At 33.7% G+C, this 24905-nt stretch overlaps 1 protein-coding gene across 1 annotated transcript; it reads left to right on the forward strand.

The window, feature by feature from the left end:
• The first annotated feature begins 5873 nt into the window (after positions 1-5873).
• On the forward strand, positions 5874-24161 carry LOC133195804 (alpha-L-fucosidase-like). Its single transcript, XM_061331752.1, has 8 exons — positions 5874-6260; positions 8598-8704; positions 9164-9291; positions 13143-13276; positions 13425-13522; positions 19709-19841; positions 20899-21069; positions 21390-24161. Exons 1-8 carry the CDS (start codon positions 5914-5916, stop codon positions 21631-21633), a joined length of 1362 nt encoding a protein of 453 aa, XP_061187736.1. The 5' UTR covers positions 5874-5913; the 3' UTR covers positions 21634-24161.
• The last annotated feature ends 744 nt before the right edge of the window (positions 24162-24905 follow it).

Genomic DNA, 24905 nt, shown 5'->3' on the forward strand with positions numbered 1-24905 from the left:
AGGTCAAGGTTGCGGGGTAAAAAAATCAAAGTATATTTTGAAAGGTCTTGTCACAGGTAATGCACATATGAAATATAAAAGCCCTATCTCTTCTCATTCAAAAGTTATGACCAAGGTTAAAGTTTTTGTGACTGACAGAGGGACAGCTAGACAGACTGACAGACAAATGAGATTTAATGTCCCCTCGCTTTCGCGAAAGCGGGGGACAAAAATAGTGCAAAGGACAATTCCTTTTAATGTTTCTTTCTATTTATCTGGATTATATATAATGGTTTTTCTGATGTCCATGATTTATACAGATTTATAAAATAACAACTATTTGGATCTTTTGGTATAAAAATGTTACACCCTCTGTTTGGGAGAGTAAATAGGAATCACCTTGTCCATCTGTCCGTTTGTCCATGCAATCTTTTCTTGACTATAACTTTGTAATGAAGAATCAATGGAAGCTCATATTTGGTACTGAGATGATTGCTTATTACCGGAGGGTGTGTCAAGTTCAAGGACACTGGCAGAAAAAGAATCAAATTCTTGTCCAGGCTATATCTCTGTAAAAGAAAATCATTGAAAGCTCATATTAAGTAACTATAGAGATTGTTCATGACTAGAGGTAGTGTCATGATCTTAGCCAAAGGTTAACTCCGGCAAGTTCAAGGTCACTGGCAGAAAAAAATCAAATCATTGTCTGGGCTGTAACTTAGCAATGGAGAATCATTGGAAGCTCCTACTAGGAACAAAAATTGTTTATGACTTGTTGGTGTGTCATGACCTTCATCCGAGGTCATTCCAGTAAGTTCAAGGTCACAGACAGAAAAAGTATAGAATTTTTGTCGGGCTATAACTTTGTAATGGAGAATAATTGAAATCTCATACTTGGTACAAAAATTGTTTATGACTTGAAGGTGTCTCTTGATCTTGACCAAAGATGATTCCAGCAAGTTCAAGGTCACTGACAAAAAGAGTATAGAATTCTTGTCTGGGCTTTAACTTTGTAATGGAGAATAATTAAAAGGGTCATACTTAGTACAAAAATTATTTATGATTTGTGGGTTTGGCAAGACCTTGAATGAAGGTCATTCAAGTAAGTCCAAGGTCACTGACAGAAAAGAGTATAGAATTCTTGTCCAGGATATATTCTTTAATAGAGTATCATTGGAAGCTCATACTTAGTACAAATATTAGAAATGACCTAAAGGTTTGTCATAACTTTGACCAAAGGTCATTTTGGCAAGTTCAATGCCACTGTCAGAAAAAGTATATAATTCTTGCTCAGACCATAACTGTAGTACATGTGTAATGAGAATCATTGGAAGCTCATACTAGGTATTAAGATTGTTTATGACCCAAAGATGTCTCAAACCTTGACCCAAGCTCACTGTGGCAAATTCAAGGCCACTTGTATAAAATGTTAAATTCATGACAGGTCTAAATGTCCATATTTCACTAGATTACTTATGACCAGATGATACATGTATATCATTTTTTAAACCAAGGTATTTTTACAAGTTCAAGGTCACATTTACAAAACCTGAATGGGCACTATAGAAAAAATGCAGTGGAGGTTATCATTTAGTTATCTCGCTCACAGTACCTCTATTTTGAACCATAAAAAATGTGAGGGTGGACCTCCGTAAGTGTAGATAACAATTTGTTCAAATCATTATCAGTAGGACTAGAATTGGGCATTTGCCATGGAAATAATAAAAATAAAAACAAAAAGGGACTATAGGTTGCAGGTGAGTATTGCAATCCCTGGGCCACGTTGGCATGATAAAGAACCCTCACTGCTCAATGGCCCTGAGTGCCGAGTATAGGTCTAATTTGAAGCCCTTCACTGGCATATGGTGACGTCTCTATATGAGTGAAAAATTCTCGAATGGGATTTTAAACAACACACAATCAATCAATCAAAAAAAAAATCCTCAGAGGTATTTAAGTGGAGCCCAAATAGGATTAACATTGGAATTAATGGATGAAATCTTTATTAAGTATAAATCTTTTATTATTATTATAAATCTTCTTAAGAAGAGCAAGGCCAAGATTTTTCATATAAATATGTAAGCACCCAGAAGTACGTGGCATACAGATCATATGGTCCTGGAGTAAGGTAGGCAACCATAGATCAAAGTTTTATAATGGGAATATTTAGGAAAAAATCTTCAAAAACAATGATTCTTGCCTATTTATATGACAAAACATGGTATTGTTGTCCTTGAGAAAAATATTTTAGTGCAGATTTAAGATTGTCCAAATCATGGTCCCAAGGGTGTGATGGGGCAACAATTGGGGATCAAATTAAAAACCTGGGAAAATAAGAAATGGATAAGAAAGTGGATTCAGTTTTTCCCTTCTTTTTTTCAAATTATAGACTCTTGTCATTTTTTTTTATTTTTTATTTACAAATTTACTTGGCCATTAAAAACTATAAAAGTACTTTCTGTATAATACACATTAAAAATTTTTTTATGTTTTTTTTCATTCAATTTACCTAAAAAACATTACCTTCTGGGATGAATAACAAAAAATATAACAAAGAATGATAACTTCTCTTAAAGCATAGTAAAAATTTCCATACATGATCAAATATAACCCCACCCTAACTCCAGTACCCCTGACTCAGGTGCAGTGAATTTGACTATTCTGGAAGGGGTACCCTCGCTTATTATAACCATGCACTTAGTTTGACTGCGAAATATAAAGGACGTGAGAAAAGGGGTTTTCAAAGAATCATAATGCATTTTCACTATATGATCAATAGAACCCTGCTCTAACACCAGAACCCCTTACCAAGGGGCTATCGATTTCACAATTTCGGAAGAAACACCCTTGCTCGTAATAACCATGCACTATAGCCTGGAGCAGAGAAGAATGCTTTTAAAGAATTAATGCATTTTCTTTATATGATCAATAGAGACCTGCCCTAACACATGAACTCCTTATCGGCCAGCCATGAATTTTATAATTTTGAGAGAGGAACCCTTGCTCATGCAATATTTGAATTAATGCGCACATCAAATCAATTAATGCTCTTGTCAATTAATTTGGTCAATTCAGTTATTGCGCGAAATAGCGTTTGTAAAAGTCAAGAAACAATATTTACAACCGTATACATTTTAGTACATCTAAGGAATGTTTTTAAGTTTTGTGTGAGTTATTGGTGTGTAAATCACACAGACTTGTCACGTAGGCATATTTCATGAAGCGCGCTAGCGCTTCATGAAAAATATGCCTACGTGACAAGTCAGTGTGATTTACACACCAATAACTCACACAAAACTTAAAAACATTCCTTATATTTACATTTTACAAATTTAAAAGCACCAATGATATACTCAATATATGAATTTCTTGCTGCCCTATATCGTTACATTTTTATTAACGTCTCTGTAGCCTCATTGTGACGTCATTTTAGCTCGAGTTTCACCGTGTATATTTCTACGCGTGAGTATACACAAAAATGACTTTCAAATCAATTTCACAGTCGGCTTAGTAGAAAAACACAGCAAATGTAAATATATAATGATGAGATTTACATCCAACATGTACAATATATAATATAATGATATTTTTCATAGATTTGTAAAGACAATGTTCTTGTTGTATTCGCTAATTGCACAAATTTTCCTAGATTACATAATTCTTTTACATTCTGTGTACTAAGTAATTGCGCCAATTTGAAGACCGGGTTCAGGTCTTCGGGAGTATATATATAGTAGAGCATATTACAATGTGAACATTTTACAACAATGTCATGTTGTAAATTTTGTATTTACTGCCACCCGGTAAATTCAAAACTTTTGAGTACATTTTTGTTATTCAAAATTTAATATTTTAATTATTTAATATTGCATTTAAATTTAATTCCACAATTTCATTCACAGAAATTTTAATTACTTTTGTAGACACATAATACCAAAATTATTAAGGAATGAATGATTATATTTACAAAATTAAGAAGAGAAATTACAATAGCTAAGATTATTCAGATGAAATTTCTTATTTTTGTTTAGACACATTTTCCTTAGATTTTTGCAGGCAAATTCTGAAACAGAAATAATCCCTTACTAAAACATTGTTCTTGACCATTCCTTTGTCCTTTTTTTTTTTAACTGTATGCCTGTGTTCTTGTCAATATATGTATATATTTCTTTTTCCATAGAAGTAGTTATTGTTGTTGTGATTTTTCTTTTCTTTTTCAAAATAGGCTTTAGGGTCTAAAGCCATTCAGAGAAGGGTGGAGTTGTCATGTTGTAAATTTTGTATTTACTGCCACCTCATGTTGTAAATTTTGTATTTACTGCCACCCGGTAAATTCAAAATTTACAACATGACAACAAAATGGAATTCATCTTCTATGTCCCCTAATTCACAAAGTTTACATATTCTATTATTTCTCACAATTTTGTTGTATCTTCCTTGTTCAATCATTAAGTTATCTGCAGAACAGTTTTAATTAATCTGGTAATCGGTACTCTTTATTTTAAATGTATTGATTTACATAATAAGATAGGGAAAAATTATCAACAAGGTGTTGGTAAATGAGGCATGTTTTCAGCGGTGATTTACCAAAATATGACACTAAGGCCCCTAGTGTTTTAGATATATTCCTCACACATTCTCTGACATACAATATCAATACAATATATATACAATATATTGATATACAGTATCAAATTGTGTTGCTGCTTCTACAATTACTATCATACAGTTCTGTGAAATTCACTTTTAATATTAACAATCCATTCAACATTACTTTCTATCCTTTCTTGGAGACATATATTTCACCATGATAACCGATATAATCAAATAATTAAAGATACTTGTACCATCAGTATATTCGGGTTTATGTTAATGGTGTACTCCTTAGTCGGAGACGTACGTTCAATTATTTATAATATCATCATAGCTTTCAGGGATGCATCCTGTATTTTACAGTTTGTTGTTGTTGTTTTTTTGTTGTTGTTTTTTAAAATCAAAATTAATACTAACTTTACATCGTCTAAGTACTATAAATAATTATCAACTCTATTGATTTAGAAGATATTTTATTATGTACAAGTTTACTTGATATAATACCCTTTTCAGATTTTGGGGAAAAAAGGGGGTTCCAAGGCCGTTGAAAAGGGGTGCGTCGGGTGTGATAACGACTACATCAAAATTTGAGGGTTATTTTTCATTTCGAAATGCATGTGAAGCTTATGATCCCAGGCCCCAGGTGGGGCTTTGGTATACTATTCTATGTATAATAGAGGGATATTTGCTTTTTCAGTATATATTCAAATCTAATAATGCTTGTAAAATGAGTTTAAAAGATGCCAACGACAACGACAGACAACGGACAAATTTTGATCTGAAAATCTCACTTGAGCCTTTTATTCCATACCCTTTGGCTCAGGTGAGCTAAAAAAAGGTCGTCAACTACCCAAAATTCCTTGACAAGCAAAAACAAAAAATATATATATATATACGTTTTATTGAGGGGGCACAAGCATCATAGAGTATCTATTTTTACTATAGTAATCTATATATCGGCAAAATTATTGCCCCCCCCCCCCCATCCGGTTCCTACGGCTATGCGGAATGGGATGCCCAATATTGAAAATACTTGAAACCTTTGAAAACATCGAGTCAGATTATAAAATGTCCTTTTTTTGCCAGTTGCACTCCGCTCCTACAATATAATTATATTCAAGCTGAATTTATTCATATTACGTGATAAAGCGGAGAATATTTCATGGTTAATAACAAATCGGGCTCGAGATTTCAACAGTCATATGATTCTAGGAACAACACTGACTGACTGAGAATGACTCAATGAGATAGAACAGTAATCCGACTAATCGAGTTGAGTTGTTGTAAAGAGAGATCAAGCCTACACAGCTGATTCTAAGTTGAATTCTAGTATTGAGTACAATGCATTTCCTTGCTGTCATATTGTGCATTTTAAACTTTTCTTTAGGATGTATATGTGTAAAATATGAGCCAGACTGGGACTCTATCGACTCCCGTCCCTTACCGGCCTGGTATGATGATGCTAAAGTAGGCATGTTTATTAACTGGGGGGTGTACTCCGTTCCGAGCTTTCACGATGAATGGTTCTGGTACTGGTGGAAGGGACCCAAACCTAGCCCAGACGTCGTCAACTTAATGGAAAGATTTTATCCACCGTCTTTCACATATGCAGACTTTGCAGCTGAATTCAGAGCAGAATTTTATGATCCTTTAAAATGGGCTAGCATCATAGAGAATTCTGGAGTAAAGTAAGTTCACACTAGTTAAAATAATCTAACTGTGACTTGGGACAAGCCCTCACCACAAACTGTGTCCGTAGGACAATATCATTTTAACGATAGATAGAACGTTCTATCCGATAGATAGTATACACATATTTACTGGCTATGAGAACAATAGCAAGTTTATCATCCCCCAAGACAGCAACTATTTCCGAGGCGCAGCCGAGGGAAATAGTTGCTGTTGAGGGGAACGGTAAACTTGCTATTGTCTGAATAGTCAGTAAATAAGTGTTTTATTATACCGAAGCCAACTTTACTTTTGTTACATCACAAACCGGATAAGTCACAATACCACAAACCAAATAGTTTTGAGATGAAAAATGAGGGAAATGGAATGCTGCCGGTGAATAGTTTAATGACTATTTCACCATGGGCAAATAGCGCAAAAACCTTTCCACAGTAGGGGTTGTTTAGAAAAAATAGCAGGTTTATTTGTCGTATTTTTATATAGAAAAAATTCACAGAGGTATAATAAAACGTTCTATCTAAGTTCACGCCAGCAACTGTCAATAATTTTCTTGTGTACTAAATGAGTGTGTGGATTTAATAACATTTCTACAGTACTGATGTTGAACAGGTCCAGTACAATAAGAACATTTAGCTACATAGCTAAAATTACCTACCATAGCTTTATTTACCTACCTCAGGTAGCTTTATTTAGCTGTTTCTAGGCAACTTTTCACAATTATGCTTTTTATTTTAAAAAGACAAAAAATCACAAGTAAATGTCTACTAATATTTATTCTAGATATTATTTAAAAAGCAATCTAAAGCAGAGATAGCTTTAACATTGCTGCATTTGAACTCTTTCAAAGAAAAGATGTATTTCCATTGTTTGAGTAACTGTACACTACCTTGTTTGTGTTGAGGTGTGGGTAAGTATGATTACTTCACATTGTGCTCAAGGTAACCAAAACTGGTTTTCTTTGTTATTTCACTCAAGAAGTAAATGTTAAGTCACAAATTAACTGTTGTATATATAGCCCCAAAACTTTTAGAACTTTGATTGGAATTGTGCAGAAAAGACACATCTCCAAGAGTGATTTTTTCATGAATTGTTTTCAGATGAGTTCAAAGTTGAAAATTATCACTGCATCAAAGTGCAATTATCTCACCAGGAGATGACCCTAAATGGGGTTTCTTCAGATCCTTGTGTAGCGATCTATGTGAGCGGATCAAAGGATCTGATTTTAATCAGATTGCAAGTATCAGTGCACTTTCTGGGAAAAATGCTAATTTAAGAAATAAGTTTGATTTAATAGCTAAATAAAGCTACTTTAGGTAGGTAAATAAAGCTATGTAGGTAATGGCGGTTTTTGATTTTGATAGTAGAGGATATGTTACCATCAGGTATTAGGTCCATTTGCCCTATCTTCCTGTTCACTGGAGTCTGTTCACCCAAAGTTTATATTCGCCATAATCCTAAATATTTGCCTTGTAACACATTCGCCATGTACATGTACATCTTGTTCGCCCAGTTGTAAATATCATGTTAACATTTCTGTTGAATTTTATATCATTTCTTTTTATTTTTTTGTAAATAGATCTAGTAAACAATTTTTGTATCCATTCAATTAATAAATTAACTTTATATGTGATTTTCATGTTTATCAAAGCTGTAAATTTATTTAATTGCTAATTTGTTTACTGTAACTTAAGGAAACACATTCCTATTTCTTTTTTTTTTTTAAAGATTCACATTTAGCTTTTAAAAACATATTAATTTAGTGGGTCATTTTGGGAATGAGCAGTGGATGAGCAGCAGTTTTATCTTTGAAGAATCTTTTATTCCCAAACTGAAATATATGTTACTTATAAATTAATGAGTATATTATCAGAAATTGATTAGTACAGTTTTTAAAAATCATCTATAAAAATTATTCATTTTATGTTTTAAATGCATGCTCGCATTTTATTTTATTTATGCATGTGTATATTTCTTAATCTGTAGTGGTATGTACAGAATGTATTGAATTAAAATTCATAAAGAAAAATTCATAAATTTTTGTAAATTACAAAAATGAACCCATTAACATTTTTAATATGAAAATACGGTGAACGGACCTTGGCCAAATATGTTTTAGAGTTTTCAGCATGACTCTGGACTCTGGATAAATGAGAAGTAGGGTGAACAGTGACAAGGGCGAACACATTTAGGATGAGTGAACATACATGCATACTCTTTAGTATATATGTTCCTGTTAATATAACATCTCTGTTACCATTTTTAGTTAATACATTTATAAATACCTCTCTTCTTGAAATTTGTGATCCACAGCTTTTATCATCTCTGTGTTGTAATAGGTATGTTGTACTGAGTACAAAACACCATGAGGGGTTCACCATGTATCCTTCTAAATACTCCTTCAACTGGAACTCTGTAGATGTGGGACCTAAACAAGACCTCATCAGTATGTGTTCTAATATAAGAATTAATTCTGTTTGTTTTTATCATCATATACTAAGTATGTTCACATATATTGTCACATACATTCATCAATAAATTATACTGTTGTAGGCATGTGTATTTTTAACTCAATCATTTTTCAGTTGTATCTTTTAATGTTCATCATCTGCTGATATTCAAAATCCATTCGCTGAAAGATGATTGGTGAACAGCAATTTCAGCTTGAACTAAGCTTTATATTTGTAAAACAAATCATAGACTCAAACATAAAAAGTAAGGTAAATTATAAAGCTAAATAACAACTTCTGAAAAATACTCACATTCTAAATACTGGTAATCATTTTGGGTTTTATATCAAAGCAGTTTTTCTAGAAACAACTATAATCTTTCTTTTATCTTAGTATTCATAGATTGATGTTTTTGTAATGAATGTACATGTTTCTTCAAACTTAAACCTTTTCAGAATACATATTTGCCTACTTAGCTGGCAGTGGTGTTCATTTTGGAATTTATCACTCTTTGTTTGAGTGGTTTAATCCTCTGTATCTCCAGGACAAGGCCAACAACTACACAACTCAGAAGTTTGTCAAGGTAAGGCATAATTACACAACTCAGAAGTTTGTCAAGGTAAGGCATAACTACACAGCTCAGAGGTTTGTCAAGGTAAGGCATAACTACACAACTCAGAAGTTTGTCAAGGTAAGGCATAACTACTACAACTCAGGAGTTTGTCAAGGTAAGGCATAACTACTACAACTCAGGAGTTTGTCAAGGTAAGGCATAACTACTACAACACAGAAGTTTGTCAAGGTAAGGCATAACTACTACAACTCAGGAGTTTGTCAAGGTAAGGCATAACTACACAACTCAGAAGTTTGTCAAGGTAATGCATAACTACTACAACTCAGAAGTTTGTCAAGGTGATGCATAACTACACAACTCAGAAGTTTGTCAAGGTAAGGCATAACTACACAATTCAGAAGTTTGTCAAGGTAAGGCATAACTACACAACTCAGAAGTTTGTCAAGGTAAGGCATAACTACACAACTCAGAAGTTTGTCAAGGTAAGGCATAACTTCACAACTCAGAAGTTTGTCAAGGTAAGGCATAACTACTACAACTCAGAAGTTTGTCAAGGTGAGGCATAACTACACAACTCAGAAGTTTGTCAAGGTAAGGCATAACTACACAAATCAGGAGTTTGTCAAGGTAAGGTATAATTACACAACACAGAAGTTTGTCAAGGTAAGGCATAACTACTACAACACAGAAGTTTGTTAAGGTAAGGCATAACTACACAACACAGAAGTTTGTCAAGGTAAGGCATAACTACACAACACAGAAGTTTGTCAAGGTAAGGGATAACTTCTACAACACAGAAGTTTGTCAAGGTAAGGCATAACTACTACAACTCAGGAGTTTGTCAAGGTAATGCATAACTACTACAACTCAGAAGTTTGTCAAGGTGATGCATAACTACACAACTCAGAAGTTTGTCAAGGTAAGGCATAACTACACAATTCAGAAGTTTGTCAAGGTAAGACATAACTACACAACTCAGAAGTTTGTCAAGGTAAGGCATAACTACACAACTCAGAAGTTTGTCAAGGTAAGGCATAACTTCACAACTCAGAAGTTTGTCAAGGTAAGGCATAACTACTACAACTCAGAAGTTTGTCAAGGTAAGGCATAACTACACAACTCAGAAGTTTGTCAAGGTAAGGCATAACTACACAAATCAGGAGTTTGTCAAGGTAAGGTATAATTACACAACACAGAAGTTTGTCAAGGTAAGGCATAACTACTACAACACAGAAGTTTGTTAAGGTAAGGCATAACTACACAACACAGAAGTTTGTCAAGGTAAGGCATAACTACACAACACAGAAGTTTGTCAAGGTAAGGGATAACTTCTACAACACAGAAGTTTGTCAAGGTAAGGCATAACTACTACAACTCAGGAGTTTGTCAAGGTAAGGCATAACTACACAACTCAGAAGTTTGTCAAGGTAATGCATAACTACTACAACTCAGAAGTTTGTCAAGGTGAGGCATAACTACACAACTCAGAAGTTTGTCAAGGTAAGGCATAACTACACAATTCAGAAGTTTGTCAAGGTAAGGCATAACTACACAACTCAGAAGTTTGTCAAGGTAAGGCATAACTACACAACTCAGAAGTTTGTCAAGGTAAGGCATAACTTCACAACTCAGAAGTTTGTCAAGGTAAGGCATAACTACTACAGCTCAGAAGTTTGTCAAGGTAAGGCATAACTACACAACTCAGAAGTTTGTCAAGGTAAGGCATAACTACACAAATCAGGAGTTTGTCAAGGTAAGGTATAATTACACAACACAGAAGTTTGTCAAGGTAAGGCATAACTACTACAACACAGAAGTTTGTTAAGGTAAGGCATAACTACACAACACAGAAGTTTGTCAAGGTAAGGTATAATTACACAAATCAGGAGTTTGTCAAGGTAAGGCATAACTACACAACTCAGAAGTTTGTCAAGGTAAGGCATAACTACACAACTCAGAAGTTTGTCAAGGTAAGGCATAACTACACAACTCAGAAGTTTGTCAAGGTAAGGTATAATTACACAAATCAGGAGTTTGTCAAGGTAAGGCATAACTACACAACTGAGAAGTTTGTCAAGGTAAGGCATAACTACACAACTCAGGAGTTTGTCAAGGTAAGGTATAATTACACAACACAGAAGTTTGTCAAGGCAAGGCGTAACTACTACAACACAGAAGTTTGTTAAGGTAAGGCATAACTACACAACTCAGAAGTTTGTCAAGGTAAGGCATAACTACACAACACAGAAGTTTGTCAAGGTAAGGCATAACTACACAACTCAGAAGTTTGTCAAGGTAGGCATAACTACACAACTCAGAAGTTTGTCAAGGTAAAGCAAAACTACTACAACACAGAAGTTTGTCAAGGTAAGGTATAATTACACAAATCAGGAGTTTGTCAAGGTAAGGCATAACTACACAACTGAGAAGTTTGTCAAGGTAAGGCATAACTACACAACTCAGAAGTTTGTCAAGGTAAGGCATAACTACACAACTCAGAAGTTTGTCAAGGTAAGGCATAACTACACAACTCAGAAGTTTGTCAAGGTAAAGCAAAACTACTACAACACAGAAGTTTGTCATGGTAAGGGATAACTTCTACAACACAGAAGTTTGTCAAGGTAAGGCATAACTACACAACTTAAAAGTTTGTCAAAGTAAGGCCATTCTTCTTACAACACAGAAGTTTCTAAGCTTGGGTCGTATTTTGTCTAATATGTTTGATACCATTTGTCAGGTCATTCCATTTGTACTAAATTTGACTACATAGTACTCTGTATGCCTGATTGGTGCATGGGGCTCGCGATTGTTGTGGCCGGTCAGCAGGGGATGCTTACTCCTAGACACCTGATCCCACCTCTGATGTATCCGGGGGTTCCCCATTCATGATTCATTTTGTTTACTGGATTTATGAGATTGATCACTGTTTGTTATCTTCACATTCAATGGTCACAGTAGACCAATCATTACACAACTCAAATGTTAGTAACAGTAGACCAATCATTACACAACTCAAATGTTAGTTACAGTAGACCAATCATTGCACAACTCAGAAGTTTGTAAAAGTATGGAAATTAACCCACAAATAAGAGGTTTTAAAGGGTAATGCCAATAAGTACAAGGCTTATAGATATATTAAGGTAAGACAGTAACTGAACAACTCAGGCCAAAATTACAAGATGTTGTTTGCCTTTTTTCTGACCCAGACTTTTAACGATGGGTAGGTAGGTAGGAAAAATATTAATTTTTCATCATAAAATTCAGATACATCTCCGTGCAAAATTTTATCATCACTGCAATTTACTAAAGCAATCAACACAAAGGGATTTGTCTCTTAATTGCCATATTTCCCTCTAAGATGTCAAATATTGTATGAAATTCATATTTTTTGGTTTGTTAAGTCTCAGTCAACAAAACACTTTATACCTCTGAGAACATTAAATTAATTAAAGCATCTGAATACATCAAAAAAATTATGAAATAATTAACCTGCTGAAAATAGACATAAAACAATTCAAATTTTAAAAGATCATAAATAAAAGGAGGAATAAAATATTTTGAGTAAGGCTATTTTTTTTTTTGGGGGGGGGGGTCTGTAGGCTACTGGCAAACAAACAATAAACAATATTTTAATTTAGGCCTCACATGCATATCAGCATAAGGTCAAAAACTTGTCACAATTCAAGGGTTTAGTATTAAAGGTCATCACCTTTTCTCCAGTAAATGTGACACTATAGTATTGTAAAGTGTCCGTATCACATGACAAAACTCTTTTGCACATATGTAACAGTATGTGAATATCATCACAAGGCTCTGCAAATAAAACTGCAACATAGTGAAAGAGATTTTATTGTTTTCAGGAAAAAGGAATGGCAGAATTGTATGAGATTATTGAGATGTATCGTCCAGATGTGGTGTGGTCAGATGGGGCTTGGGAAGCACCAAGTGCTTACTGGAATTCCACTCATTTTTTGGCATGGCTGTACAATGAAAGGTTTTGTATAAAATAGCATAATTTCAGGAGAAGTTGTCCTTGACATATGACAATATCTATCTTTAATTAAATAAATAAATAATTGTGATACAAAGATTTGGCAACAAGTGAGCACTTCACTCAAAATAAACATTTTTATTATTTGCAGCCCTGTTAAGAACACAGTAGTGGTAAATGACCGATGGGGATATGACTCTACTTGTAAACATGGGGGATTCCTCACCTGTGAAGATAGATTCAGACCAGGTTATTGCTAAATTATAGCATAAATGTCAAGATAATCATGGTAACAGGAAATAAGTAAACACATTCTTATTAAGCAGTGACAATGGAAATTATACAAAAAACAAACAAACAAACAAACAAAGTTTGTGGGGATATATAGGAATCACCTTGTATCCATGCAATCTTGTCTGGGTTATAATTTTGTAACAGAGAATCATTGGAAGTCATACTTCATAAAAAACTGATTATGACCTAAGGGTGTTTCATGACCTTGACCAGACATCTTGACAAGTTCAAGGTTTCTGTTAGAGATGTCATGTTGACAACTTCTTGATTGAGAAATATTGGAAGTTCATGCTTAATATAAAGATTACTAATGACGTGGAGGAATGTCATAATATTAGGGATGTCAACGAATATTCGAACATTCGAATATTCATTCGATGAGTTGATATTCGAATATGAATTTAAGATTCGAATATTCAGTGTTTTTCAGATTTCATAAAAAGATTCTGAAGTACAGTGATTAAGAACATTGCCGGAATCATCCCCTTTTTAATTTATTATCGATCAATTTCGATCGCCTGAATTTCTTCATTACTTCCTTATCTTATATATCTACTAAATTATTTTGTTTTGAGTAAGGTATTAAAGAATTATACATTAATGCTTTATATATAATACAGAACATACTTTCATAGTTTTTATTAGTTAAATACCATCGGATCTAAAATCGAGGACAACAAAATGAAAACCTTCTTAGAATGTCTAAAAGACATGAAGAATATACTTATCAAAATAAATTTAATTGATCATTAAATGAATATCCGATAGAATTAGTCTGTAATTAATATTGTAAAGGGCTCAATTTCAGAATAAATGTGTAAAGTCTCTGATTATCGTGGGTTGTACATAATCCTGAATTTTATATTCATTATCGGGAAATTAGCTAATTAGCTAGGAAGATTGTCTATGGAAATGATTGTTTATATTTGTATCAAAGATTATAATCATATCTCGTATTAGGCTAATAATTGTAATTAATTACACGTATTGAAATATATTCGCATACTTTCATTGAATATTCGAATATAAATTGTTGACAAAATTGACAAATCCCTACATAATATTGATTCAAGGTCATTTGTTTATTAAAAAAAATCAAGGTTACTTAAGGATACACCAAACGTTTCCAAATGCTAGAATTTAATTTGCATGCAATTCTTTCATTATCAAAGATAACATAATAAAAGTATATATCATTTGAAAGCTTGTTAAATTTACTATTTAATTACCCTAATTTAAACTTTAATTAATAACTTATTTAAAAATTATTTAAATATTAATGTAAATTTTAGTGCATAAATATTTCATAAATCAACTTTTTTGTATTTAACCCCTCAAAGTGGTCATTTTGCCTCAAGGTAGATTAAAGATTGGACTTAAAAACTGTTTCTCAGATTTTTGATAAATCTTCTAATTCGAAAGTTACAGCCATTTGCCCTTCAATGTTACCTATTTATTTACCTAATTTAACATTTCCCTCAATAATTCCAAAACTAAGCTAGATATCAAAAATCTGAGATACAGTTTTGTGAACACACATTTGAGAAGCAGCCCATCCAATTTTCAGAGAAATTGGTCAAAAAGTGAGGGAGCTGAATCCTTTGAAATAATACCACAAACTGTGTGATCTTACTTTACATTAGAGGACAGAAACCCATTACACAACAAAATCTGCCAAAGCTAGGAATATATGACACCTTGGAGATTCAGCTTTGGATACCTGTCACTTAGCCATATTTCTTATGCATATTCACAAGAATGAGAGGTTCTTTTCTGTATTTAGATGCCTTTAATTAAGTAAAATAGGTTCAATTCTGAATCAGAAAGATTTCCTGGCAAAATGACAAGAGCTAAGCTCCACCTCCTATTTTATGGTCATCAGTGATCTGTTAGATCTCCTTCTCTAAATCTAGAGTCCCTGTAGTTTAATTACTGATAATCTCTGTGTGGCTAGTGAAGAATTCCCCAAGTGGTCACAGTGATTTATTGCGTCTTTCATGAGCAGGCAGTCACAGATCAAATCAGAAGCTTCAATAACAGAACATTCACATTTGGTAGTGTTTATGTTTCATTATTGTTAAATAATTAGAAAACCATTTTATAATTACCAATAATTTTACATGCATTATAAAGCAATGTTTAACTTCTTTTTCTTAGCCAAAAATCTCAAAATTGATGAAAATCTTTAAAAAAGCCTTTGGTGTATCCTTAAAGAAAAATGTTTAATTCCAGTTCTGACTATATTTTATAATGGAGAACATTAGAGACTTATACTCATCTCAAACATTTCATATGATCTGGGGTATGAATTGGCCACGATCCAAGGTCATTCCAGCAAGTTCAAGGTCATTGGCAAAAAAACCCAGGGTTCGACACTTAACGTTAGTCGGTTAGTCTCAGACTAATACGTTTTCATTTGGACTTATAAAATCTGTGGTTAATTTGTCCGAACGGACCAATAAAAAATTATGGAAAACAATATGAGTAAATTACCGATGTCCGATTCTTGAAAACTTTTACTGGAAAACCCCCCATATATTTTTAGCTTTCTAACTTCTTGGCAGGTAGTTAGGTAATTCGGAGTCAATTCAGCGCATAATTCTACGAATGATTGATATGAAGTTAAACGTTTTAGCGATCATGATTTAGTATGACGCATGAAAGAAAGATGTCAGACATTTTGAGTGTAAAATAGAGAAAAGAATGAGATAGGGAATACAATCGTACTTCCTGATTGCGAGATTTCAACTGTGGAATAAAACAGCAGTTTTAAAAATGCATTCTGAAAATTGAATAATATCTGTATAAATAAGAAAGAACAAAAGAAATTTTTAAACCGAATATCATACAAATGAAATTTAACATGTATGAAGCTTATTCTCAGTCACAGGTCCATGGGGCGTGGAAACAGGTCAGTCAAATGAGATCGTAAAAAACGTAGGGTCATGCAGTGTCACAGTATACATGTAGATGTCGGCACGATAAAGATCCCTTAGTGATGCTTTACATGAAATATATGGAGATAACGAACAGTATTCAAGCTCAAAAGTCCATTAAACAATACAAAATAGGAGCAGAGCAAACACGGACCTCTAAACATCAGAGGTGGGATCAGGTGCCACGGAGGAGTGAGCATCCCCTGCCTACCGGTCACACCCGCCATGTGCTCCTTGTCATGATCGGGAAATAACGGAAAAATCCGTTGAAAATTCAGTGTGTAAATAATGGCCTAACAATTAGTATGAAAAAACGTCAGTCAGCATTTGACTCAATGATAAATTGTATTTGCTGACAAGGTCATTGTATCGACCATAGAACTTACGAAATGATGACTCTAAACGAGACAGCTGATATTCTTGTTTCATCAACTTGTTTATCAATAATTTACCTCGTTTTAGAAATTGTTCATACGTAGAGCATGCTCTTGCGTATCGAATCAACTGAGAGATATATACCCCGTATGCAGGTGATGAAGGTATATTGCTGCATAAGTAAGGGAAGTTGACGATTGAAAAGTTAAAGTCATCATGTTTATCATAAAGCTTGGTTGTTAGATTACCATTAACGTCTTTTTCAAGTAAAATATCCAGAAGACACATTTGTGAATACCATCTTAACACTTCTTAGTCATGGTATATTTAATTCACGAAATGTTTCAAGGGTGTAGGATTGTGCTAATAAGTTAAAGATGTATATTAAGACTGATACATCGCCGTTGTTTTATAACACTAAATAACCCTCTGTGGTCACATGTTGTGGGCGCCAAATGAGAGTAAAACAAAAGCCGCCATTCTGATAAAAAACGAATTTTGATGAAATTGTATTTTATAAAGTTGATAAACAATAAAAATAAATATTTAAATAATCTTATTAAAAAAACATTTCAGTCGGCACGATTTAAGTGGGTCAGTCGCGTTAGGGGAAACAAACCTATTTTTTATTTTGGCCTTGTCATGCTTATTTTTTAAATTAATCATTACAAAACATTGATGTTTGCCTACTTTTTGACGGACTGATAAAATCACGTTTGGACTAGTAAAAGTAAAGAAGCACTAGTCCGACTGGATTAAAGCCTAAAAATGTTAGTGTCGAACCCTGAAAAAGTATATATGCGACCTGCCTTCAACTCTCCACTGGAAGGTTTGGCTAATTGGAAGTTGCTACTAGATACAAGGATTTTTTGTGACCTGTGGCTGTGTCAGTACCTTGACCCAAGGTTATTCCAGCAAGTTTAAGGTGACTGGCAGAAAAAGTATTAATAATTTGTTTGGTCTACAACTCTTTTATGGAGAGGCATTGGAAATTCGTACTTCAAACAAAGATTGCTTATAACCTAAAGATTGTTGTGACCTTGACCCAAGGTCATTTAATCAAGTTCAAGGTCATTTGTAGAAAAATGTTCAATCCCTGTTCTGGCCATATCTTGAAAAGTATTACATTAGAGTGTCACTTTTATACAATATTGCATATGATCTGAGGATATGTCTTGACCATGACCCAAGGCCATTCCTGCAAATTCAAGGTGACTGGCAAAAAAGTGTTTTATTTGTGTTTGGTCTTTAACTCTCAAACAAGCTTATTGGAAGTTGATGTTTGACACAAAGATTGCTTATGATCTTGGGGTGCATCTTAATCTAACTCCAAGTCATTTTGGCAAGATTAAGGTCGCTGGCAGAAAAGATTAAATTTGTATCTAGTCTATAACTTTCTTATGGATGAACATTGGAAGCTCTTACTTCACACAAATATTAATTATGTCCTGGGGATATGTCTTGACCTATGGTCGTTTCTTCAAGCTCAAGGTCACAGGCAGAAAATCATAAAATTTTTGTTGGAAGTTAAAGCATAAAGTAGAGAGTATTTGAGAGCCAATTTAATTAAAATTAGACTTTCCAAATCCATAACCACCTCTCAAACATCTTACAACATCCCATGTGGGGTCATGTAAGAGCACACTTTTTGATTAGCCAGTGAAATCGCAGCCACCAAAATCTTGGCTTGTAGTTTCTTTTTCACAGCAAAACCTGAAAACCTTAGGATTTTTGTTGTAAATAAAACTATGGCAATGGACATTCTGTTTTTGAATGTGGGATGAAGGATATCTTGTATAGTTTGTGCATTTTTCATTTGCAGTATTCAGGAAAGAATGGCAGATGGGTGGACTATACATCCAATGTATACCACCATCAACTTAAATCAATGTAAAATAGACTACTGAGCAGCAGAAATGTTGCAGTGGAACTATTTTAGTAGCATATACAGAATCTTGAACTGGCCAAAATTTTCATGTTCAATCATAATTAAAAGGTAATGCTGCCATGACCAGTATGGGATGTTGTTAGATGTTTGAGAAGTGGTTGTGGATTTGGAATATCTAATTTAACTAAGATTGTTTGTGAGCTAAAGGTATGTCATAGCCTCTACCATTGTCATTGTGGCAAGTTCAAAGTCACTGACAGGACAAAATTTGCACAAAAATTTTACTCAGGAAAAGTGTAAAATTCATGTCAGGTCCATAGTTTTTTGGTGGAGAATCATCGGATGTCCATATTTCACTTAAAGATTACCTATGATCAAAGAATGTGTCATTGATTTTAACAAAGTTTATTTTTGCAAGTTCAGGGTCACATCTACAAAATTGGAAATGAGCACTTTGAAAAAGATTGCAGCTGGGGATATTATTTTGTTAACTAACTTGCAGCACTTCTACATGTAGTTTGACCAAAGAACACATACATTTAAAATGAAATACAGTTAAAAAGTTGTTTTTGGTACAAGATATGCAGAACTTTGAACTGGAGAAAATTTACAGTTTCTTAAGTATTGGCACATGTACCTAGAAAAATCTTTACTATGCACAGAATGTCCTATCAGTATGCAAAAAAGTCTATTGTCATCTTAAATCCAATTTCAATTTAAACATTGATAAAAATAGATATGATCATGTTTTCTTTTATTTATCTTTATATGTTCCCTCCAGGAATCTGCAAACAAAACAGAAGGAATCCTCTGACATTTTATAGAAAAAAGGCTCATTAATAGTGGTTAAATGATTCAGTAAACTTGAACAGACTTGATTTCTCAAAATTTTACATTACCAAGCAAGTTTTAATAAATGTTGATAATTATGTACATTTCCAGGGAAATTACAGAAAAGGAAGTGGGAAAATGCGATGACCCTGGACCGCATCTCCTGGGGGTTCAGACGTAATGCTGACCTAGCAGATTTTCTTTCCATGGAGGAGTTGCTAGAACTATTGATCAGCACAATAAGGTATCAGTGTATGTTGTATTTCACTGTCTTATACTGTAAGGTAACGGTAATCTCTTGTGATTATCAAATTAAAATGTAAACATTTTTAAAAGCATCTGTAAACATTTGAAACTAAGCAGTTTATAGATCTTCATGTGATAACATACAATTATAGCTGGTTTTTGAGGTCAATACGATGATTTAGACACCTGGGAAGTACAATATTCACCAAGCCCGAAGGGCAAGGTGAATATTGTACTTCGAAGGTGGCTAAATCATCGTATTGACCAAAAAACAGCAATAATTGTTTTATTATATGATTCAAAGATTAAATGACACACACTCATTAAGCATACCATCTTACTTGTTCACACCTACTGAAGTACTAGCCAAACATAATGAGAGAAATGGGGTTAAAAACTACCAGTTGTATTATTTTGGAATTTTTAATTGTAGTTTAGGTGCAATGTAGAAAAATTAAATGTCAGGCATATATATAGGATTGATTTTGAAAAAGGGAGCATTAAAAGGAAAAAAAAAATGACAACTTACCTGAAAACAAATCTTTTACTAGCCCCCCCCCCCCCCCCCCCCCCCCCCCCCCCAAGGAAAAGAATTCTCCAAACTCAAAATTTCATTTGGTGGGATGTAAAGGTACATAAAAGAGGGGAGGGGCTTTCATTGAAATTTTTTATCTTTGAAATTTAAAATTAAACTTTACATTCTCAAAAGGTAGGAAGAGGGGCAGGCCTCCTGCACCCCCCCCCCCCCCAAACCTTCATCCAAGAATCTATGTGTCTTAATGTTATGTTCACATGAGTGGAAGTCAGGTGCAAGTGAAATAACTTTCCAAAACTATTTGCATCAATTCGGATTTTCCTTATCTGTTTTTTGTCCATTGTAGAATAAATAATTCCTTATGTTGACCTGGAAGGTCATGTGCAGGTTAATATATCGTAGTATTTTTCTAACATTTTTGGATCTTAGCCAATCAGAGAGATCGGAATTATTCAGTCATATAATAATGTAATTTGTAATCAGAAAGCTTTTTTTTTATCAAAGCTTATTCATCTTTTAGCTATGGAGGAAATATTTTAATCAATGTTGGACCAACTCCATACGGAACATTTTCACCAATTTATGAGGAGCGATTCAGTCAGTTAGGGTCGTGGTTGAAGGTCAATGGTGAGGGTATCTACTCAACTCAACCTTGGATTCATCAGAATGACACTATCACCCCTAAAGTCTGGTAAGTCAACTTTGTAGGTCAAATATATCTTTAAGTATTCACTTCATTATTCATTATTGATTATTTTAAAGATATATAAATCATTGAGGAACCATTATTTTATTTTTTGTGTGTGTACCTGAGATTAAAGATTAGGAGGTAATTGTTATTTCTGACTGAATATTTGGATAATGGAAGGTGAACCTTTTTATTTGGTTCAAAGTCATTCAAAAAGGTCAAAGGAAAATATAAGTGGTACTTGTCACTTTCACTATTCTACTGATATATTGCATCAAAATATTTTTAAGTACACTTTAATTACAGGTAAACTTTTATTTCAGGTATACTGCACCAAAAGCAGACAAGAAGGCTGCATATGGTTTTTTCCTGGATTGGCCAGTAGATAATGAGTTAATCCTTGGCTCTGTAAGTGGGTCTACTCTTTCTAATGTAGCCTTGGTTGGAAGTAACAAGACTTTGACTTGGGAAAAAAGTGGTAGTGGGATTAAAGTATTGATTCCACCACTCAACATAAGACAGATGCCATGTCTTTGGGCCTGGGCCCTCAAGTTCACATTCCATTAACTACTGTGATACAGGATATTTTAGTTAACCTGGAGAAATGACATGGGCAGCACCAGACAGCAAGTTTAATTCTTATAAATCCATTGAAAGTTTGGTGTTATTTGTAACATGACTTTTAAACTGTAAACATCATCTAATCATGGGGGCCCATTTTTGTGGATTGCTTAATTCACAGGGTTTGTTTGGATTGAATTTTGTGGGCAATTGTCATGTTATATTTTGTTTGCATGTTACACTTTACCAGCATCATGTATCAGTCTTGTGTTGTTTTGACATCTAATTTTTAAATTTACTATGTATCAACCATCAAAATATTTAGCAAAAGATCTTGATAAATTTCATACTAGTATATCTTAATGAGCATAACAGCACTGTATAAAGCTATATTTTTGCTTGAAACACCCTCAATTTCAACTTGATCAATTTCATTTGATGAAAATCCTTGTGTAATTGTCAATTATGTAAATTGTGAAATAAGATAACTAAAAGCTGTATGCAATTTAAAATATTTTATTTGGATTCTCATTTTTCAATGGTGACTTTCAAAAGAATAGCAAACAATGATCAATGTTGGGAAATGATTTCCCTGAGGAAGCAGTAAATGGGCAAATAAAGTTATAAATGTACTGTATTCTATAGAAGATAGATAAAGAATGTGAGGTAGTTAGGTAGTTAGCAAGAGTCTGGTTACTGAACATGAGATTCTGAGGTGAGGACACAGAACATAGGTCTGGTCAAGGGAAACCTGGGGCTGGTTTTACAAAAGACTTCAATACTCTGTGTTTCTAATATCTTGCCTAATTATTGTTGATTAAAATTGCTCTCTCATAAATTTTTGTGCAAATTTTTAAGAATTAGGATAATATACCTTTTTCACATTTCATTGTTATGTAAAGAAGAAAATAATTTTGCCAAAACAGATTGTGGTCTTGGTTGTAAGTTCTTTCGTAAAATGGGGGTCAGCATCATCAAACTCTCTCAGTTTTATTATAACTGATACAAAAGTTAACCCATTGTGAACTGGTGATATCAGAGGTGGATCAGATTAAAACAAGTCTTATACCATGAAATTTGTTTTTGGGGGACAAACGTGAACTTAAATGCATTTTAGAAATAAGCAAATAATGAGTACCTTTATGCAAAGTGAAAATTCAGTAGAGGTATAATAATTCCAATATATACTTTCAAGTTAAATATATTTACCTATTCAATTCAATGATGTTTGCTTTTCTATAAAACCAAATTGTTTTTTTAAACAAACATTCATAGTCGCTTTTTAGCACACCTGAGCCGAAGGCTCAAGTGAGCTTTTCTGATCAAAATTTGTCTGTCGTGTCGTTGTTGGCATTTTCATCTTCTTCTCCAGAACTACTGGGCCAATTTCAACCAAACTTGGCACAGAGTATCCTTGGGTAAAGGGGATTCAAAATTCTTCAAATGAAGAGCCACACCCTCCTCCAAGGGGAGATAATTATGAAATAGCAGAAAATTTATGGCATCATTGAAAAATCTTCTTCTCAAAAAACCAATAAGCCAGGAAAGATGAAACTCATGTGGGATCATTGTCAGGTAGTGTAGATACAAGTTTGTTCAAATCATGACCCCTGGGGTAGGGTGGGGCCACAGTGGACGATCAAAGTTTTACATAGGAATATATAGAAAAAACTTTGAAAAATTGTCTTCTCAAGAACAGTAAAGCTATGATTGGTCATATTTATATGGAAGCATCCTCAGGTGGTGTAGAATCAAATTTGTTCAAATCATGACCCCCGGGGGTAGGGTGGCGTCGCTATGGGTGGTCAAAGTTTATATAGGAATATAAGGAAAACAATCTTAAAAAATCTTCCTCTCAAGAACAGCAAAGCCATGATTGTTCATATTTATATGGAAGCATCTGCAAGGTGGTTTAGATTCAAGTTTGTTCAAATTGTGACCACCGAGAGTACTAGGGAAGGGCCACAATGGACGATCAAAGTTTTACAAAGTAATACATCAGAAAAATCTTTTAATTAAAATCTTCTTTTCAAGAACAGCAAAGCAATGATTGGTCATATTTATGTGAAAACATCCTCAGGTGGTGTAGATTCAAGTTTGTTCAAATCATGACCAGCGGGGGAAGGGTGGAGCCACAATGAACGATCATAGTTTAAGGAGTATATAGAAAAAAACTTTTTAAAAAATTTCCTCTCAAGAACAGCAAGCTATGATTGGTCATATTTATATATAAGCATCCTCAGGTGGTGTAGAATCAAATTTGTTCGAAGCATGACCCTTGGGGGTAGGGTGGGGTCACTATGGGGGGTCAAAGTTTTATATTGGAATATAAGGAAAAAATCTTTAAAAATCTTCTCAAGAACAGCAAAGCTATGATTGGACATATTTATATGGAAGCATTCTCAGGTGTTGTAGATTCAAGTTTGTTCAAATCATGACCCCCAGGGGTAGGGTGGGGCCACAATGGACGATCAAAGTTTTACATAGGAGTACATAGGAAAAATCTTAAAAATCTTCTTCTCAAGAACAGCAAAGCCATGATTGGTCATATCTTCAGTGTGTCATGTATAACTATCAACAGGTCATATTATTACTTATATTGTGGACATAAGGTCATATTGTTACTTATATTGTGGTCATCAGGCCATATTATTATTATATTGTGGTCATCAGGCCATATTATTACTTATATTGTGGTCATCAGGTCATATTATTACTTATATTGTGGTCAACAGGTCATATTATTACTTATATTGTGGACATAAGGTCATATTATTACTTAATTTGTGGTCATCAGGTCAAATAATGACATGTTGTGGTCATCGGGTCATATTATGATCGACTCCTGTTGTGTCATCAGGTCAAAGCAAGTACATATATCATGACTTTTGACATGTGGTTATCAGGTCCCACATGTATTATGACTTTTGATATATTGTGGTCATCAGGTCATATTTTTAGGTTTGACATGTTTTGTTCATTGCTTTATGTACTTTATCCATGCATACTGTGATAAAAGAGCCATTTTACTGTGAATATACATGTAGTTAGGATTAGTTATGATTATAATCATTTTCCTAGTTTTAATTCCAAACAATATTACCTTGTTCATTATTCTCAGGCAGTCTGCATCAAGTAATGTTTCATATTCTGCTTGCCTTATACACCTGTATTTGACTTACATTAATTTTATACATAGAATGATCTTCGCTGTTATTTGATGCATTACTTGATGAAATCCTTTATATATTTCCTTGTTATATAGTGATCATATTTGA

The sequence above is a fragment of the Saccostrea echinata genome, unplaced genomic scaffold (assembly GCF_033153115.1).
Source record: "Saccostrea echinata isolate AGI-Se365-2 ecotype Australia unplaced genomic scaffold, CSIRO_AGI_Sech_v1 ptg000029l, whole genome shotgun sequence".
In the NCBI taxonomy this organism is placed as follows: domain Eukaryota; kingdom Metazoa; phylum Mollusca; class Bivalvia; order Ostreida; family Ostreidae; genus Saccostrea; species Saccostrea echinata.

Excerpts from the sequence above, each read along its gene's own strand:
- LOC133195804 (XM_061331752.1), top strand. The coding sequence starts at position 5,914 with ATGCATTTCCTTGCTGTCATATTGTGCATTTTAAACTTTTCTTTAGGA. Across the intron at positions 6,261-8,597 it reads ATAGAGAATTCTGGAGTAAA|GTATGTTGTACTGAGTACAA; the intron begins GTAAGTTCACAC and ends GTGTTGTAATAG. Across the intron at positions 21,070-21,389 it reads ACTATCACCCCTAAAGTCTG|GTATACTGCACCAAAAGCAG; the intron begins GTAAGTCAACTT and ends CTTTTATTTCAG.